This window comes from Narcine bancroftii, chromosome 3 (assembly GCF_036971445.1).
Source record: "Narcine bancroftii isolate sNarBan1 chromosome 3, sNarBan1.hap1, whole genome shotgun sequence".
In the NCBI taxonomy this organism is placed as follows: Eukaryota; Metazoa; Chordata; class Chondrichthyes; order Torpediniformes; family Narcinidae; genus Narcine; species Narcine bancroftii.
Window position 1 is genome coordinate 271,660,021 of NC_091471.1, and position 17,007 is coordinate 271,677,027.

The window sequence follows — 17,007 nt, forward strand, 5'->3', positions numbered from 1 at the left end:
CAGGTATGTCTCTGCACACCACTGGAACTTTGAGTGTCCCGTGACTGAACAGGAAACACTGGTCAATTTGAGGGCTGGTCCTCCATACACAGCCAAAAAAGACAGTCAGGATCATTTTTCCCCTTGATGTCCACATGTGTCAAACTAAAGGCTGTTTATACATCAGTTTGGGAAGATGAGAGTTCCCAAAAGATAGAGCTGGTATAATTGGAAGGGGGAGAAAAATCTCTTGCAGTTTGGACAGCCCTGCAGCTTGAGAGCACAGACTTTATCCCAAACTCTACTCATTTCCCATCTGGGGAAGTGAGAGAAAGGAGATCAGGCTGACAGAAAAATAAGTGGAAGAAGCTCAAAGTATTGAAAGTAATACCAACATGAGATCAGGAATTGCGTGGACAAGGAAATAATGGTCATCAGAGCTAAGTGGTTAGCAGCAACTGAATCGAGCACAGAGAACCAGGCCTGTACTGCCATCGAACTGGGTGAAGGATGAGGGGTGACCTGATTCAAAGCATTGATCAAATGGATCACTAGAGCCTTTTTCCCTCCCCAAGACTGAAATGGCTAACTCAAGAGAGCATAGTTTTAACCTGCTTGGGAATAAGTACAAGGTGGGGTGTAAGAGGTAAGTTTTTCTACACAGATTATGATTGGTGGTCAAGGCAGGTACAATAGGATATTTTAAGAGACTATTTGGTACACAGAACTGGGAAAAATTAAGGGTTATGCAGTAGGGGAATTCTAGGCATTTGTTAGTGTAGGTTATTAGGTCAGCTCAACAATGTGGGCCGAAGGGCCTATGCTGTGGATTTCTATGTTCCAAGTCAAGTGACTGTGCTTTAGATTATTTCAGTATCAAAATAAAAGAGGCAAGCCCATCAATAGTTACTATGCACGCCAAAGAGGAACATTTAGAAAGGAATCTGTATCATTGTGTCCTGACAAAAATGTATCCATGGCCACTTCAATCCAAAACATTGGGAACTTTTTCTCCACCCATACCACCCCATTACATGGAGTGTTCGCTGTTGCGTAGAAAATCCTAGAAATTCACTTCAGATCAATAGCATTAAACACACAGAAAGATGAGCCAAGTTGAGAGGTTGTCACTAGTTTGTTGCTACAAAAGATGAATTTCTAGGAATAAAAATGATTCTGAAATTAATGTAAGATTCAGAAGACAGATTCAATCAAGAATGCTAGAAAATGCACAGGCATGCTTTCCATCTGGCTAATGGTACATTTACATTTTTACTCATGGCTTAAATGTGGATTGTATTTAGAGTAGTTTTTAAAAAAAATCTATAACAGCACCTCACAATCAATAAACTGCTTTCACCACCATGTAGGCAATTTTTAACCAGCAAACCAAACAAGTAGAGATAAATTGGAGATTCACCTGCTTTTGACGCCACTGGTTCAGGAATTAAGTGTGATGACTCATTGCTCTTCAAACAGTGCCGTGGGTTCATTGCCATCTACTTAAAAGAAAGATTTGTGTTTATACAGCTTCCTGTGTTCCTTTCAGAATGTTCCTTTATGCCCAATAAAGTACTTTTGAAGTACATTGTTGTAATTGAAGGAAATACACCAGACAGTTGGTACATGGGCAGCTTCCACATAACTGACACTGCTCTGCCCATCTGCATTCTATGCTGCCAAGCCAAAGAAACCCATCAGCCAGAGCACCAGGGAAAATCTTACCCTCCCCAACTCTTTCTTCAGTTAGTGTCTGCAATCTTTTATGGTCCATCAAAGTAGAAAGAGCCTCAATTTAATGCAGCATTACCTGAAGCCACCAATTCAAATAATAAAAACACTGCAGGAGTTGGAAATCTGAAAGACAAAATCCTGGAAACACTGAGCAAAGTCAGGCAGCTCTTGAGGAACGAGAAGCGGTTAACGTTTCACCGCAGGAGCCTTGTCCCATTACTTGCTGACCTCCTGAGCATTTCCAGCAATGTCTATTTTAACCTCTGATCCAGGTGATAATTTAACCACCTCAGCACATTCTCTCGTGTACAAGGGTCCTCTGTTTTATAGCTTATCCAAAAGATGTCATTTTACAGAGCAGTCCCTCTGAAGTTAATTAGGCTGTCAGGCATCGTGCCTTTTAGCTTAAGAGGAAGACGTCTCAACAATGAGGTAGGTTGGAACCCCTCTCCGTCCTGCACACTGAAAAGAGTAGTTTGTATACTTATAGCTTCACTTACCATATAGCCACTTCCCACCCAACTGGTCACTGCATCCGGTTAGAATGGGAGTAGCATCAGATCTATAAAGGAGACTTCAATTTGTCTTCTGGGTTGAAAGGCTAATGCAGTTGGCACAAAGCTGATACAGCGACAGAGGTTCGAATCCGCTGCTGTCTGTCAGGAGTTTGTACATTCTTTCCGAGACTGCGGGTTTCCCCTGGGTCCTCCCACTGGGGTTGTAGGTCAATTGAGTGGCACAGGCTCCTGTTAGCCTGCTATATGTTTACATTTAAATTTAAAATTTAATTCAGACATTTACTTAAGTGGACACAAAGTGCAGACATCACATACAAAATAGTTTATTGAGATTTTAAAGGCATAAACTACAAACTCATCCCCAACTGGGATGTAAAAGCATGAGACATGGAAGGATTTAGGACATTACATTTGGGCAACAAAAATACTTGGGTGTCATTGAAGAATTTAGCAATCTATTAATTTCTTCCTGGAGGAAGGTAGAGGCACAGGTAACCCTCCAAACCAAATATACACGTTAATATCTTAAAGTTTACAGTCAATCATTTTTAACAATGGAGGCAAAAAATGTACACAACCTTCTTTCATCGCAGCATTCTTAAAGAGGAATAGGTTCAGAGGACCAGAGTGCATCTTCACAGCCACCTTGACTCTTCCTATTCCATTGTACCAATGCCGATAACTGAACCGGTAATGTCTGTACGTGGATTAGAGGAGAAGGAACTGGCCAAAATGGACATGGCCATCTAGAGGATGGATTAGAATAAGAGAACAGCAGATCTGACATTCTGGGTGCTCGACCAGTCAATTGGGACTGATATTTTGTGTCCACTCCATTTATCATTTAACAGCTGTTCTCCCTTCATGGTGATGAGAAAACGGAATTTTGTGATTCCTGACCCCTGACAGTCCGTGACTATCCAAGTTAGACACCCCTCAAGTCTGAAGCTCAAACCATCTTCCCCAGAGCAATCCGTGTGATTATATTTCCCCCCTCCCAATTCAAAGAACGTGGGCTTTGCAAGCTTAATCAGTATTCGATTGCCCATCCCTAACCAACCTCGAGGTGGTGGCAAGCTGGTTTCCAAGTCCACTGGAGTCCTTGATGTGTGGGTAAGCCCACAATGCTCTGAAGGAGGGAGTTCCAGAGTTTTGACCCAGAGATGGTGAAGGAATAGCAAGACATTTCCAAATCAGCATGGTCTATGGCTTGGAGGCTAACTTCCAAGTGGTGGTATTCACAAAACAGCCAATGTGTCATTGAACAGCAGAAGGCTAATGAAAACTGGATGCAATAAAACCAGGAAACTAGGGTTTGCAAATGCCTTTAGAACACAATTTGACTTTTGCCTTGTAGAATGAGCTTTCTCAGAGTTAAGAATAGCTCAGGACTTAAGGAGTGAAAGAGAAGAGTGTGGTCAGGAATTGGGTGGAAAATTGTTCTCCATGACTCATCAGCACGTTTATTAGGCAAAGACAGGATCATAGAGAACACAACTGCACAGGGATGAATGTTTAGCAAACACTGAAAAGCTGAAGGGATTCAACAGGTCAGTCATCAAATGGAGAAAAATTGTGAATTTTTGAACTGGGAGTCTTTTGAGACTTTAGTGGGAATGGGGAGAAAAGAGAGGGCAGTGAAAGTGCAAACAGGCCCAAAAGGTGAGAGTAGACAGGATTATGATGTTACACGGTGCCCTTGTAAGAGCCAGATTATGAAAGGATGCGCACCATTGTGGCACACAAGAAAATAGCAGTTCTAGACAAATACTGGAAGGTAACTGATAGTCATGGAACCACAAGGAATAAGCATTTTGAAGAGGAGGACAACAAATGAATATCTTTAATGGTGATTGCTTTAATGTTGTGGATGGTGAAAGGATAAATAGACAGAGCAGGATAAATTGGTAACTGTCGATCAAAGCAATGAAGCCATGGTGTGTGTTAGAAATAAAAAGCAACTATTTTGCTGCAAGATGTTAGTAGGACTTGATGTTTCTCCTACAATGAACAGCCATTGTATTACAATAATTGTTCATTAGCTTGTCAAGAAAAAAAAAATTGCCCAACTATTAAATGACTCCAAAGGTTTAAAAAAGCGTGGAGCTCTTTACAAATATAAGCAGTTTCCTGCAGACTTCATTCATAAAACTTTGAGATTATGCAGCCCAAATTTTAGATACACGTTCAAGTAAATTAAACCCAACTAAATATGGATCATCAACAAAGGGTTTAATCCTTCAAGTCAAATTGCTTTAATATCCGATGTGGACTGCAGCAGTCCAAGTCTGATCACTTGAGGCCCTGGTACTTGTACCCATGAGGGGTGTTTAAAAGCAATCTGCATTTGGCCATTTGTTTTCTAAAAAGAACATTTTGCTACATCATATGATGGCCTCTAAGTGCAATAAGTGTGCTCTCCTCCCTTCTCCCCCACAAAGTCCCAACTCTACTCGTCCTCCACCACATGATGAGAAGTTATTCTTGGACTATGATGGCAACGAGAATTCTTGTCCAATCAGGGAAGTAGCAAAATCATTGCTAAGAGCTTCAGTTAATGAGGAACCTTGAAATGTGTATATGCCAGTGAAAATGGAAACAAAAGTTCAACACAGGCAACTCCTATATTCACATTTGAACTGCTCTCTATCAAAATGCTAACAACACAAACACGCGTTGATAGAAGGACTGAGATTGGGAAGGAGAGCAAGTCAAGGTTTCAAATTTTGCACTGTTCTACAAATGAACAGTACCACACAAAAGGATCCATTTTATAAGTATGGCTTAAAGCTTAATTTGATGGTAAACAGGACGATCTTTCAGTGGTGTCACGACTGGTCAGAATGAGAGGCAGCAAGCCATTAAGGAGTGACATCATCTTGATCAAATAGCTTATTATTTCCCCTAACAAGTGACCAAACCCAATGGTGAATTTAAAATTACAGTAAACAGAACAGAGAAATAAAAGAAATTGTACAATGAACGTGTTATCCTAAACATCAGCATCAATACGCAGACAGTAGGAGCACAGGATGTTGAGGTGAGTGAATCTTCTTCCTCAGTTCACCATTACCACATTGGTCAACTCAGAAATCCTCTTCTTGTTAAAGCAAGTCAGAGTTAAACTTCAACAACCAAGTCAAGGCCACATGAGACAGTCTTCCAGCGAGGATGTGGTTCGATTGATTGTGCTCCTTGGGCAATGTGGATAACTAATCCAGACTCAAGGTCTCTGTTAAATGCTATCCCCACCCCAACCCATCCCCTTCTTTCCTAGAGAAGAATGAATTTCTCAGTAAATTACTTCATACACTGTAGCTTTCTTGTCCCCTGAGCCAGTAACAACATATTGGTCGTCAACCGAGATGTCACAGCATAGCACAGATGATGATTCTTTGGACTGGAATGAAAAGAAAAAAAATCACCACCAGCTCTTCGTAAATAACAATGGAGACATTCAAAAGTTACAATTTAAAAGGCTGTGTTCTTCCATATTTCAACTGAGTGGATTACTGGTTTTAACCAACCTGCCCTCTCCTGAAGGCATTGATACTCTCCAATGCCTAGAACCAGCACTGCACCCTTTCTGGGGCTGTTTGCACTTTCAAAGTAACTTTGCATGTCTGAACTAGATTGTTAAGCACAGCAATTCATAACCAGTGAATGCTTCTCTATTCCAAATATTAAACAGGGCAGATATCAGAGATGCCTCAAGTGAGAAAGTTGGGCAGTGGGTGTTGGGAATGTTTGATAAATAGAAAGAGTAACACTTGGGATAACTCCATGGAAAGATGTTAGTAATCCAATTAATTCTCATTGATCTCTGAATAGACCAGTGGTTAGAACCATAGAATATTACAGCACAGAAGCAGGCTCCTTTGGCCTTCGTAGGCTTGGCTGAACAATTTTCTTTGTTGCTTCGTCCCACTGACCTGCACCCAATCCATATCTCTTCATACCCCTCCCATCCATGTACCTGTCCAAATTCTTCTTGTGTTGAAATTGAGCCTGGATTCACCACTTCAGCTGGCAGCTCATCCCACACTCTCACTAATCTCTGTGTGAAGAAGCCCCCCCCCCCCACCCCTCCATGTTCCATCTAAACTTTTTCCCTTTCACTCTTAACTCATCTCCTCTGTCTTGTATCTCATCTGCCCTCAGCGGAAAAAGCCTATCTACACTTATTCTGTCTATCCCCCTCAAAATTTTAATTACCTCTATTAAATCTCCCTTCATTCTTTTATGCTTCAAGGAATAAAGTCCTAACCTGTTTAACCTTTCCCTGAAACTCAGTTCCGTACGTCTGGGCAACATCCAAGTAAATCCTCTCCGAACTCTTTCTTTCTTATTGATATCTTTCCTGTAGTTAGGTGACCAAAACTACACACAATATTCCAAATTTGGCCTCACCAAAGTCTTAAAAAATGTTACCATAACATCCTCAATTCTTTGATTTATGAAGACCAGTATGCCAAAAGCTCTCTTTGCAAACTCTATCCACCTGTGACACCATTTTCAGGGAATTATGTACCTGTTTTCCCAGACCCCTCTATTCTATCACATTCCTCAGCGCCCTACCATTCACAGTGTATGTTCTTTCTTGGTTTGTCCTTCCAAAATGCAACAACTCACACTTTTTTTGCATTAAATTCCATCTGCCATTTTTCAGCTCATTTTTCCAGTTGGTTGAGATCCCTCTGCAAGCTTTGAAAACCTTCGCTGTTCAGAACACCTCCAATCTTATGTCATCTGCAAACTTTCCAATATACACATCATCATCCAGATCATTGAGATAGATGACAAAACACAATGGTCCCAGCACCAATCCCAGAGAAACACCACTAGTCACAGGCCTCCAGTCTGAGAAGCAATCATTCACCACTACTCTCTGGCTTCTCCTGTCCAGCCACTGTCAATCCAGTTCACTATTTCACCATGAATACCTAACATCTGAACCTTCCTGACTAACCTCCCCTGTGGGACCTTGTCAAAGGCTTTACTAAGGTCCACGTAGATAACATCCACAGTTTTTCCTTCATCAACTTTTCTGGTAACCACCTCAAAAATCCCTATAAGATTGGTTAAACATGACCTACTGTGCACAAAGCCATGTTCACTGTCCTTTATCAATTTCTGGCTATCCAAATAAATTGTATATCCGATCTCTAAGAACACCTAATAATTTACCTACTACTGATGTCAGGCTCACCAGCCTATAATTTCCAGGGTACCTTTTGGAGCCTTTTTTAAAACAATGGAACAAATTGAACTACCCTCCAATCCTCTGGGACCACGCCCCTGGTTCTCCACCTTAAGTAATCCCTTACTAACCACAGAGCACCTGCTGATATCGAGCACAAGGCAATTGGTCAAACCATTCACAAGTCATGCCCAAAAATTCTTGAGGATAGTTTTTTTTACATTAGTTGCCATTTTTAACCAGGACGTACTGATGCAATTGATATCTAAAAACATTACACACTCTTGATAACCCACTCCCAGTTAAAATGTACTTTTGTGACTTGCATAGCAGCACAGTACTGAAGCTGTTCAGCATAGAAGATGCGGCAGCTTAGTACATGATGCAAACATCTCCCCCCCCCCCCCCCCCACCCCAACATCCCTTATGGACTCTACATCTCCCACATCCTAGGAAATGCAGCCAACATACCTTTAATTCTTTGGACTCCATGTCCCGGTCTTTAGGGACTGGTTCTATACCCAGCCACCAGCTGGTTCATTCTGGTGTTCGTACTGCATTTTACCCATATACCCAGTCCAGAGTGTACATTATGAAAAATTAAAAACAGCCAGTCTAAAGGGGTAAAGATGTTTCTTTCCTGCAGCCTTCAAGCTCCTGTATTAACCCCACAACAGTGCTCTCGTGTTGCCCTTGTCTTTTGTTTCTGTTGTAACTCTATACTATGTTCTTGTTCTTCCGTGTTATGGGTCTATGTGAATGCTAGAGTTGACCTATTAAAGAACCCCTCTCACTCTACCAGCTAAAATTTCTTACCTGGAATATACTTGCTCCATATGGTACTCTCCACGCATTTAGCAAGTTGTCTTTTCCAGTGCTTACAAACCATTTACCTGAAGAGGACAAGAGAGTCAGTGTATGAATACCTCCAAACATCAATGAGCTATTTCCAATCAAAGCATCAACATCAGAGTCTGGTTCAAGAGTTAGTCATGAATTTACCCATTATTCCTGTTCCCTATTGCTTTATTTTTTTTCCTAACTTTAAAACCAAAACTCACATTGGAAAACTGGCAGAGAATTATAAAGTCAATGGCATGAAGGAGCCTTACATCAGAATGGTTATTGACCCAAGTCATTAACACAGTCCATGTAACACAGTCAGTGCAAATTTGCTGATGGCACCACGGTTGTAGTCAGAATCACACAAGAGGGAGTTAGATCCCCTACTGATGGGTGTCACAACAGCAATGTTGCACTCAATGTTAGCCAAACCAAGGAAGTGATTGTGGACTTCAGGAGGAAAGCAGGAGAACATGAACCAATCTACATAGAGGGGTCATCAGAGGATGGGGTCAAATTCCTGGGTGTCAACATCTCCGAGGATGTGTCCTGGAGCCTCCATGTCGATGCAATCACAAAGGTTCATCAGCAGTGATATTTTGTGAGGAGTTTGAGGAGGTTCGGTGTGTCATCAAAGACTCTCAAAAAACTTTTGCAGATGTACTGTGGAGAGCAATCTAGCTGGATGCATCACTGCCTGATAAGCTCAGGACAAGAAAAAAACTCCAGAGGGTTGTTAGCTTGGCCTGCGACACCACGGACACCAGTCTTTACTTCATCAACGACAAGATGCAGTGTCTCCAGAAAGCAGCCTCTATCCTCAAGGATCCCCATCACCCTCTTCACTCTGCTACCATCAGAAGAAAGGTACAGGAGCCTGAAGACAAATACCCAGAGGCACAAGGACAGCTTCTTTTCCTGAATGAACAATGAACCACCTCACTTTGACTTTTTTTTTAAAAATCTTGCACCATTTTTTATTTTGGAATGTGGTTTATTGAAACATTTGCTCTGTGACGCTGCCACAAAATTAATTTCATGACATGTTCATGACGATAAGTTCTGATTCTAAAATTAATCAGTTCCCTCATCATTTAACCCTGTATTTTCCGCATGGAATCAATCACTAAATGTTCAAAGAAGCAGCACCTTGAATGGATGTCAGATGGATTCAAGAGGATCTGATACTTCTGGCTATTCTCCAGCACCACACATTGGCTATTAGATTATGCCCCAATTCCTGAAGATCACAGCTGTGCCTCAACTCTCAGACACCCCACAAAAAAATCCATGGATACAATCAGCTGTCCACAGAATGGCAAGTAGACCTTTCTGATTTAAGTTCAAATGTACAGTAAATTCCCCTTTATCCAGAATTCAAGCAACCTGCAGCCTCAAACAACTGGCAAAAAAAAAAATCCAAAAACCTAGTAGGTAAAAATAATACAAAAGTTTATAATTGGCATCCCCTATCGGTCAAATCGCCAATCGCGCAACACACACAAAATCTCAAGCAAATGGAAAATTTGCTTATCCGGCATATACCAATCCCCAAAGATGCCACATAACAGGGTATTTTTTTTTACTGGCTTTAAGTGTGTATGTTTTAATTTTTAAATAGTACCCAATTCAGTTAAATTCAGATAACAAAAGACAACCGAACAGCTTGGAGTCACCTAAAGGCCAATAGATATTAAGCTTTAATGATTGGTGAACCAGGTGGGTTCCTCCCAACAATTTAAGGTAACCAGGGTGATGCAACTTTTTAAGCCAGATTTTTAAAAAAATTAAATTCAGACATACAGCACAATAACATTCTGGCCCACAAGCCCATGCCGCCCAATTTACACCCAATTGACTTCCAACCCCAGGTACATTTTGAATGGAGGAAGGAAACCGGAGGAAACCCACACAATCTCCTTACAGAAAGCGCTGAATTCGAACTTGGTCGCTGGCACTGTAACAGCATTGTGCTAAACCACCTTGCTAACTAACCATGCCACCCTTTGCAGGACCATGATTAGATTTAAACTCGTATATCTAGATCTATGTCCAAGTAATTAATGGGGAATTAACTGGACAGGATCCAGTGAAAAAAGAATGCCAGCATCAAATGACGTCATTTCACACTGGGGATTGACAGCCTCGACCCCTACTCATATCCCTAGTATCAGCTGGTGTTTAAACCAGTGGAAAAAGGACAGCAGGAAGTCAACTGTTTCCAGTTGAAGGTACAACACTCTGATGCCTGGAGATGCGTGTGTTCAGTGGAAAAGTAATTAATGTCCCAGTTAAAGGTGGTCCAGTGGAAATGGCACAAGGAGCTTCCTATCCCAGGACACTGCACAGCCAATTGATGGGGATGCCAGTGGAAAAAGGGCTTGTGATTAAAGGGTTGTCAGGAAACATCATCTCAGAGGTTGCCTTCTGTGGTGACCACTGATGTGTACCCACCACCAGGATCAATGGCTCACATTCATCTACCTGAACCGCTCATTTTCAGCTCTTTCTTTAAAAACCCTGCCTCTAGAAAAGTATTTCCCTCAAAATGCATTTGAAAGAAAAAAAAGCAGTAGTAGCCAAACAATGCAAATGCAAGTTAAAAACAAAATCTTTCCACAACCGTGCATGAAGCATTTTGAAATTTTTATCCACAGTAAATACATTTTCAAATAAATCTTTCAAAGCGCATCAAAGCCTACCAGTCGTAATCTTGTTACTGCAAGATTTATAGCAAATAACCTCTCTCAAAAGCTATTAGCTTGCAAGGTCAGTGACCGTGGCAACCAATTACAGAATGGGCAGATTATTTAATTGGAAATCTCTTTAAAAAGTTACAATTGGATCAGGCCTGGAACACAGAGTCTCAAAGCTGAAGAGCAAAGGGGGTGCAAAAAGCGAGAAAGAGTGAAAGAGAAGCAACACAATTAATGAACCACTGCAGAGTCCAATCAATTTGAAAATCAGATCCTGCACATGTAGTCTTTGACCTTAGTTTAAAAAGCAATGTACTAGAAGGAGGGGTGGGGGGTGGGTAGCTTCATGGGGGTGAAAAAGCTTTACATGAATGAAATAACAAACCTTGCAGAACTAGATACAAATTGCCTGATGAAAACCAATCACAAATAACTTCCGAACATGCTGATTATGGATATGACTGTATGAAGATGCAACATTCCTCATTTTACCAGGAAAGACTGGCTTTGACAAACAAAAATAAAGTTTTGTGTCCGTGGGATAATCTACAAGGTGGGCCATCTAGTGGCCCTAAAGCAGTGCTTCAATTCACTTTATGAAACAAGAGTGTATTTATACTTCTTAAATGCAGCCTTAACTCCAGGAAGGAGGGTGTACTTCATCATGTCTTTCAAGGTAAAAGCACATTTAAAGGAGGTGAAAATTACCTTTAAAATAGGCTAAAGCAAATCAATACATTTCTTGCAATGGAAAGAAAACCTGTTGTGCTCTGACCTACACGTGACACTAGACCAACTGCTCTTTAATTGTCATCTGAAATTACACAGCTAGTAGCAAGCCCCTGGGATCCTGTGACAAACTCAGATCCACGACCCAACTTCATTTCAGGTGCTCAATGTCAAAAAAGTGAAGACACCCAATCCAGTTCTCTCTGTAAAAGATCCATATGAAAATTAGGTGACCAGTACCAACGTTTGTCATTCATGAAATTTGACATCCAACACTCCTGCAGAAGAATCACTCAGCGTGTCCTATCCTAGTGATACAGACCAGTGGCCTCATCAAGATGCAATCCATCAGGAGTGGCTCAAGGGATCCTCAGTATTAGTTCCAATAAAAGGCAAAAAATGAGAAAGGAACCTTCATTCAGTAAGTTCTGGTCAACATTCATGCCTTGATTGATAGTGGCAAGTAACATTTATGCCACACAAGTGTCAGGCAAGTGAATGAAACCACCTATCCTTGACATCCAACGTCACCACAACCTTCAACATTCTGGGATCACTACTGAGTTGATATTTGACTGAGTCATCCACCTAAATAGTGTGCCCACAAGACAGCCCAAGTACTCTGCAGGAAGACTCAACTCCCAAAACCTTTCCATTAACTACAATGCAAGTGTAATGGAATGCAGTAAAACCCTGGGATTTGTAAATCCTGTATATGTATATTTATTTTCTGGTTGCTTGAGACTTACAATATCCAACTAATATCTCCGCTTTAAGAATAAATGGTTTAAAAAAAAGACAAAATACTGCACTGAACTTACACTGAATAAATTTCTCTTGCATGAATATATAAACCTTAAAGCATTTTATTTTATTTTCAGTCACCCTCTGAAAACATTTAACCTTCGCTCCATCTGCAAGTTCTTCCCCCTCTACAGAGCCGCCCGAAAAATGAAAAATAAAATTATACATAATCAATCCTCCTCTTACAAATAAAGCCTCTGACTGGTGCGACTCATATTGAACAGGGATAAGAGGAGACTTTAAGAGAGTCACCCCAACAGCGAGTGGCATCAACCTGCTCTTCATCCTGGGCGACGCCATTGTTGTTTCACACAACTTTATTCATACAGCTGCTATGAGCAAAGCACGACCAAAGCATTCCGCTGGCTGAATATTTATTCCTACCTTCACTATTTATTTTACAATTTTAAACTCTTTTTACAAAATCTATAATTTTTTTTCAATGTTTTTATTTTCCTTGTTTTCTTTTTCCTCAGTTGCTTGAATTCCAGATACCAGGGGTTTTTACTGTATTTCCTGACTGGTTGAGTACAGTTCTGACAACTTTCAAGAAGTCACCAATCATCCAGTATAAAGCAATCCATTCAACAGAACCTGTGCTAACTTTCTCCAGCACTGTTGCTGCATCTACAAATTCACAAAACCATTTCCTTTAGCATGTGGAAGGACAAGGGCAACAGGCCAGGGAACACCAGACTGGAAACCACTTAAAATATTCTGCTGTTCCTCCATTGTTGCCAGCCCTAAATCTGAACTTTCAACCCCAAATGTCACTAGCAGGACTTCAAGTACTGTAGTTCAAGAAGGCTACTCATCATCACCTTCTCAAATGTTGGTCTTGGCAGAAATGCTCATATTCGATGTTTGAATGGAGATGAAGTCTGATATCTTCTAACCTCGGATGAACACATCTACAAGATGCCAGGCCCATCACAGAAGGTACACCACAGATTCACGAAAATGACAAACTCCAAAAATTGTCGGTTGGAATCATGAGAAGTAGGAAGAATTCAGCAGGTCTGGCAACATTCGTGGATAGAAATGGACGGTCAGTGTTTCAGGTCAGGAGCCTTTGTCGAGATAATACATTGATCATAGAACAATACAGCACAGTACAGGCCCTTTAGCCCTCGATGTTGTGTCCACCCATATATCCCTTCCTAAAAAAACGAAACACCCCCTACCCGACCACATAACCCTCTATTTTTCTTTCATCCATATGTCTAAGAGACTCTTAAATGCCCCCAATGTGTTAGCTTCCACCATCATCCACAGCAATGCATTTCAGGCACCCACAACTCTGTGTAAAAAAAACTTCCCCCTCATGTCTCCCCTAAACTTCCCTCCCTTCACTTTGTGCACATGTCCTCTGTCCTGGGAAACAGATGCTGGCCGTCCACTCTATCTTTGCCTCTCATAATCTTATAGACCTCTATCAAGTCTCCTCTCATCCTTCTACACTCCAAAGAGAAAAGTCCCAGCTCTGCTAAACCTTTGTCAAGGTAACGCATTGAATGACCATTTCTATCCATTGATGTTGTCTGAGTTGCTGAATTCCCCCAGCTTCTCTTTGTTCACCAAACTGACAGCTGGGCGGAAAAGGTGAAAGATGTAAACACGAGGCTTGTAATCCCCAAAGGAAAGAAGATTACTGGGTAATTGAATTGCGGTAGTTAAGGGGGTCAAGTGAATTGGCAGGGAGGGCATAGGCCAATGGGTGCAGAGCAACAGAAGCCATATCTCCTTGTGGCAAAGCAGAAATGAGAACTAGTTGATATCCGTAAATTATAGACACACTGTATCAGAAACAATGTCTTCACAAAAAGTGTAGTTACAATCTTAAATATTTTTCCCCATTGAGCTATTAAGGTTGGGCCAATCAATTTTTTTTAAAGATTTTTTTGTTGTCCAGCAAGGTTTATAAAGGTCTTCAAGCCAAGGCAATGCAGTTTGGTCATAATCTCAATGAATGACAGGACAAGTTTGAGGAGTTGAATCAGAGATTCAAACAATACAAGAGCTGTAATTGAACAGCACAGGTTTGAGGGCCGAAAGGGTCTGTAACCGTGCTGTATGCTTAAATGGCATTCCATGAATGATACTAAATCACTGAGCCCGTGCTTAACATAATAGGTAAACACACAGAAATACTGGAAGAACTCAGCAGTGTCCATAGGAGGCAAAGATATAAAAATGACAGTTCGGGCTTGAGCCCTTCTTCAAGGAATGAGTAAAAAAACAGGCAGGCGTTTGAATTAAAAGGCTGGGGAGGGAGGAATGGGGAGGGGGAGGAGAACAGACCCACAGATAAAAGATATTAATTGGATATGGATGGGACACAAAAGTGAGGAAAGATGAGAATTAAATTGGGGGGGGGGTGTTGTTTTGAGCTCTGTGGAGGCAGAGCTGGGGGATCTGAGACAGGGAAAACATCTTTACCTCCTATGGATGCTGCGAGACCAGCTGACCTTCCTTCAGCATTTCTGTGCTTTCATGACAATCACAGCATCTGCAGACTTTCGTTATTTCTTACCGCAATAAGCAAATTTGAGCGACAGAACACAGCTCTCGTGAAGGTGAAGTTGATATTTGTCGGGCTTGTTGATGTGTAAAACTTCTACGTTGCTGCTCTCTGTGCCAATTGCAAGCCACCCTCCAGTTGGGCAGCATCCTAGTGCAAAGATCTGTGGGAGAAAGGGAGTTAAAATATTTAAAGGCAAATTCTAAAGGCAGCATCTCACATAATATGTCAGCTTTGTGTGGGTCAGGAAGAGAATACAAGGATTGCACTTACCAATGGTTCCATGTGGGTCTTAAAAAATGTGAAATAAAATACTTTAAATTTGTTTCTTACAGAGCGGCTGTGACTTGAAAATATTGCTCAGTCATAGTGGGCCATGCATGTTAGGCTGGAAACCAGATGGGGCTCAGACCGGAAAAAGTTCAGAACCACTGCAGAAAACCATAGATTTTTTTTTGGTGCAATGGAAAAGTAAAGTTCGCGCCAAATGTAAAGACTGAGACATTCAAACAAGATGACATGGGCCTGATTTCTGCATTAACAAAATAATTGGGCAACCAACACAGAGCAGCTGTGCCTTCAAGTATACAGTTTAACAGATTATTCCGAATCAACTAATAATATGTTCTAGACCAGGTTTCCCAACCAGGGGTGCGAGATAACATTTCAGTTTTTTTGTTTATATTAAGGGTACTGTCCTATATATTCAAGATAAAAATATCGATTTTTTTTTAAAGCCCAAATTAAAGATGGGGATGTGCTCTTTTTCTCTATTCAATTGAATGAGATTCTCCATGAATTTTAGCGCATTTCGACGTGCTGTTTCCTTTTAAACGGCATCGTCCTATAACTTTTTTTAAAATCGGGACATTTAAAATGGGGGCCAAACTTCTTGTTTTGTGTTTTGTAGCGAATTACATTCGATTTTTATTTCTTATTATTTATTTGTGTTATGTAAATTATTAATTAACCCTTCATTATGTCAAAGAAAAGGAAATGAAATGATGATGATGTGCAGTTTGGTTTCACTTGCAACGGAACAACTTAGGATCTGCAAAAACCCCAGTGCGTGCTTTGTGACGCTGTCTTTTCAAATGCGAATTTAAAGCCATCTAAGCTGCAGGAACACTTCAACAACCACCATGATGGAGCAGATGTTGCAGGACATGATGATGATTCATTGAAAGCTAAAAGGGCCCACTTTGATTCTCGAGCAACCATTCCAGAATTAGGTTTTATATCTGCTGACAAACCACTGCTGATGGTTTCATGCCACATAGCGTGTAAAGTAGCCAAATCCAAGAAACCCCATACAATTGCAGAAGAGATGATAAAACCGTGTGCATTAGAAATGGCAACAATTGTTCTGGGAAAATAAGCCTCAAACAAGCTTAAATTAGTGCCGTTATCAAATAATGTTATTCAGAGCAGAATTGGTGATTTGAGTTTGGACATTTTGGACCAAGTTATCACAGATATCAGGGCTAGTCCCTTGAAAATCTCTCTCCAGTTGGACGAAACAACTGATGTTGCAAATTGCAGTCAATTCATCGCATTAGTGAGGTATGTCCATGATGGTGTCATAATGGATGATTTCCTGTTCTATGAAGATCTGAAAACAACCACAAAAGGAAAAGATGTCTTCCAGTGTGTAAAGTACTTCTTTGTGAAATATGACTTAGATATCCAAATTATTGGTTCTGTGTGTACCGACGGTGCCCTTTCTATGCTAGGAAATAAACCAGGATTTTTTGCACTGATGAAACAAGCGATTCCGCACTTGCAAGGTACCCATTGTTTTCTTCATCGACATGCTTTGGCATCAAAACATCGCCTCCAAAATTGAAAAAGGTCCTCGACACTTCTGTGAAGTCCATCAACTGGATTAGGGGTCGTGCTCTAAATCACCACCTCCTCAAGTCGCTTTGTGAAGATTTTGGAAGTGAGCATTCAGTTTTGGTTTTCCACACGGAAGTCCGCTGG

The 17,007-nt window shown here is 41.0% G+C and overlaps 1 protein-coding gene across 1 annotated transcript in view; it reads right to left on the reverse strand.

The window, feature by feature from the left end:
• Positions 1–2,538: 2,538 nt before the first annotated feature.
• LOC138758772 (transducin-like enhancer protein 1) overlaps positions 2,539–17,007 on the reverse strand; it is a 157,349-nt gene continuing 142,880 nt past the window's right edge. Inside the window, exons 18-20 of the mRNA XM_069928145.1 lie at positions 15,037–15,187; positions 8,248–8,324; positions 2,539–5,631 (exon numbers count right to left, since the gene is read on the reverse strand). Coding sequence (XP_069784246.1) covers positions 5,524–5,631; positions 8,248–8,324; positions 15,037–15,187 — 336 coding nt within the window. The 3' untranslated portion in view covers positions 2,539–5,523. The remainder of the gene's footprint in view (positions 5,632–8,247; positions 8,325–15,036; positions 15,188–17,007) is intronic.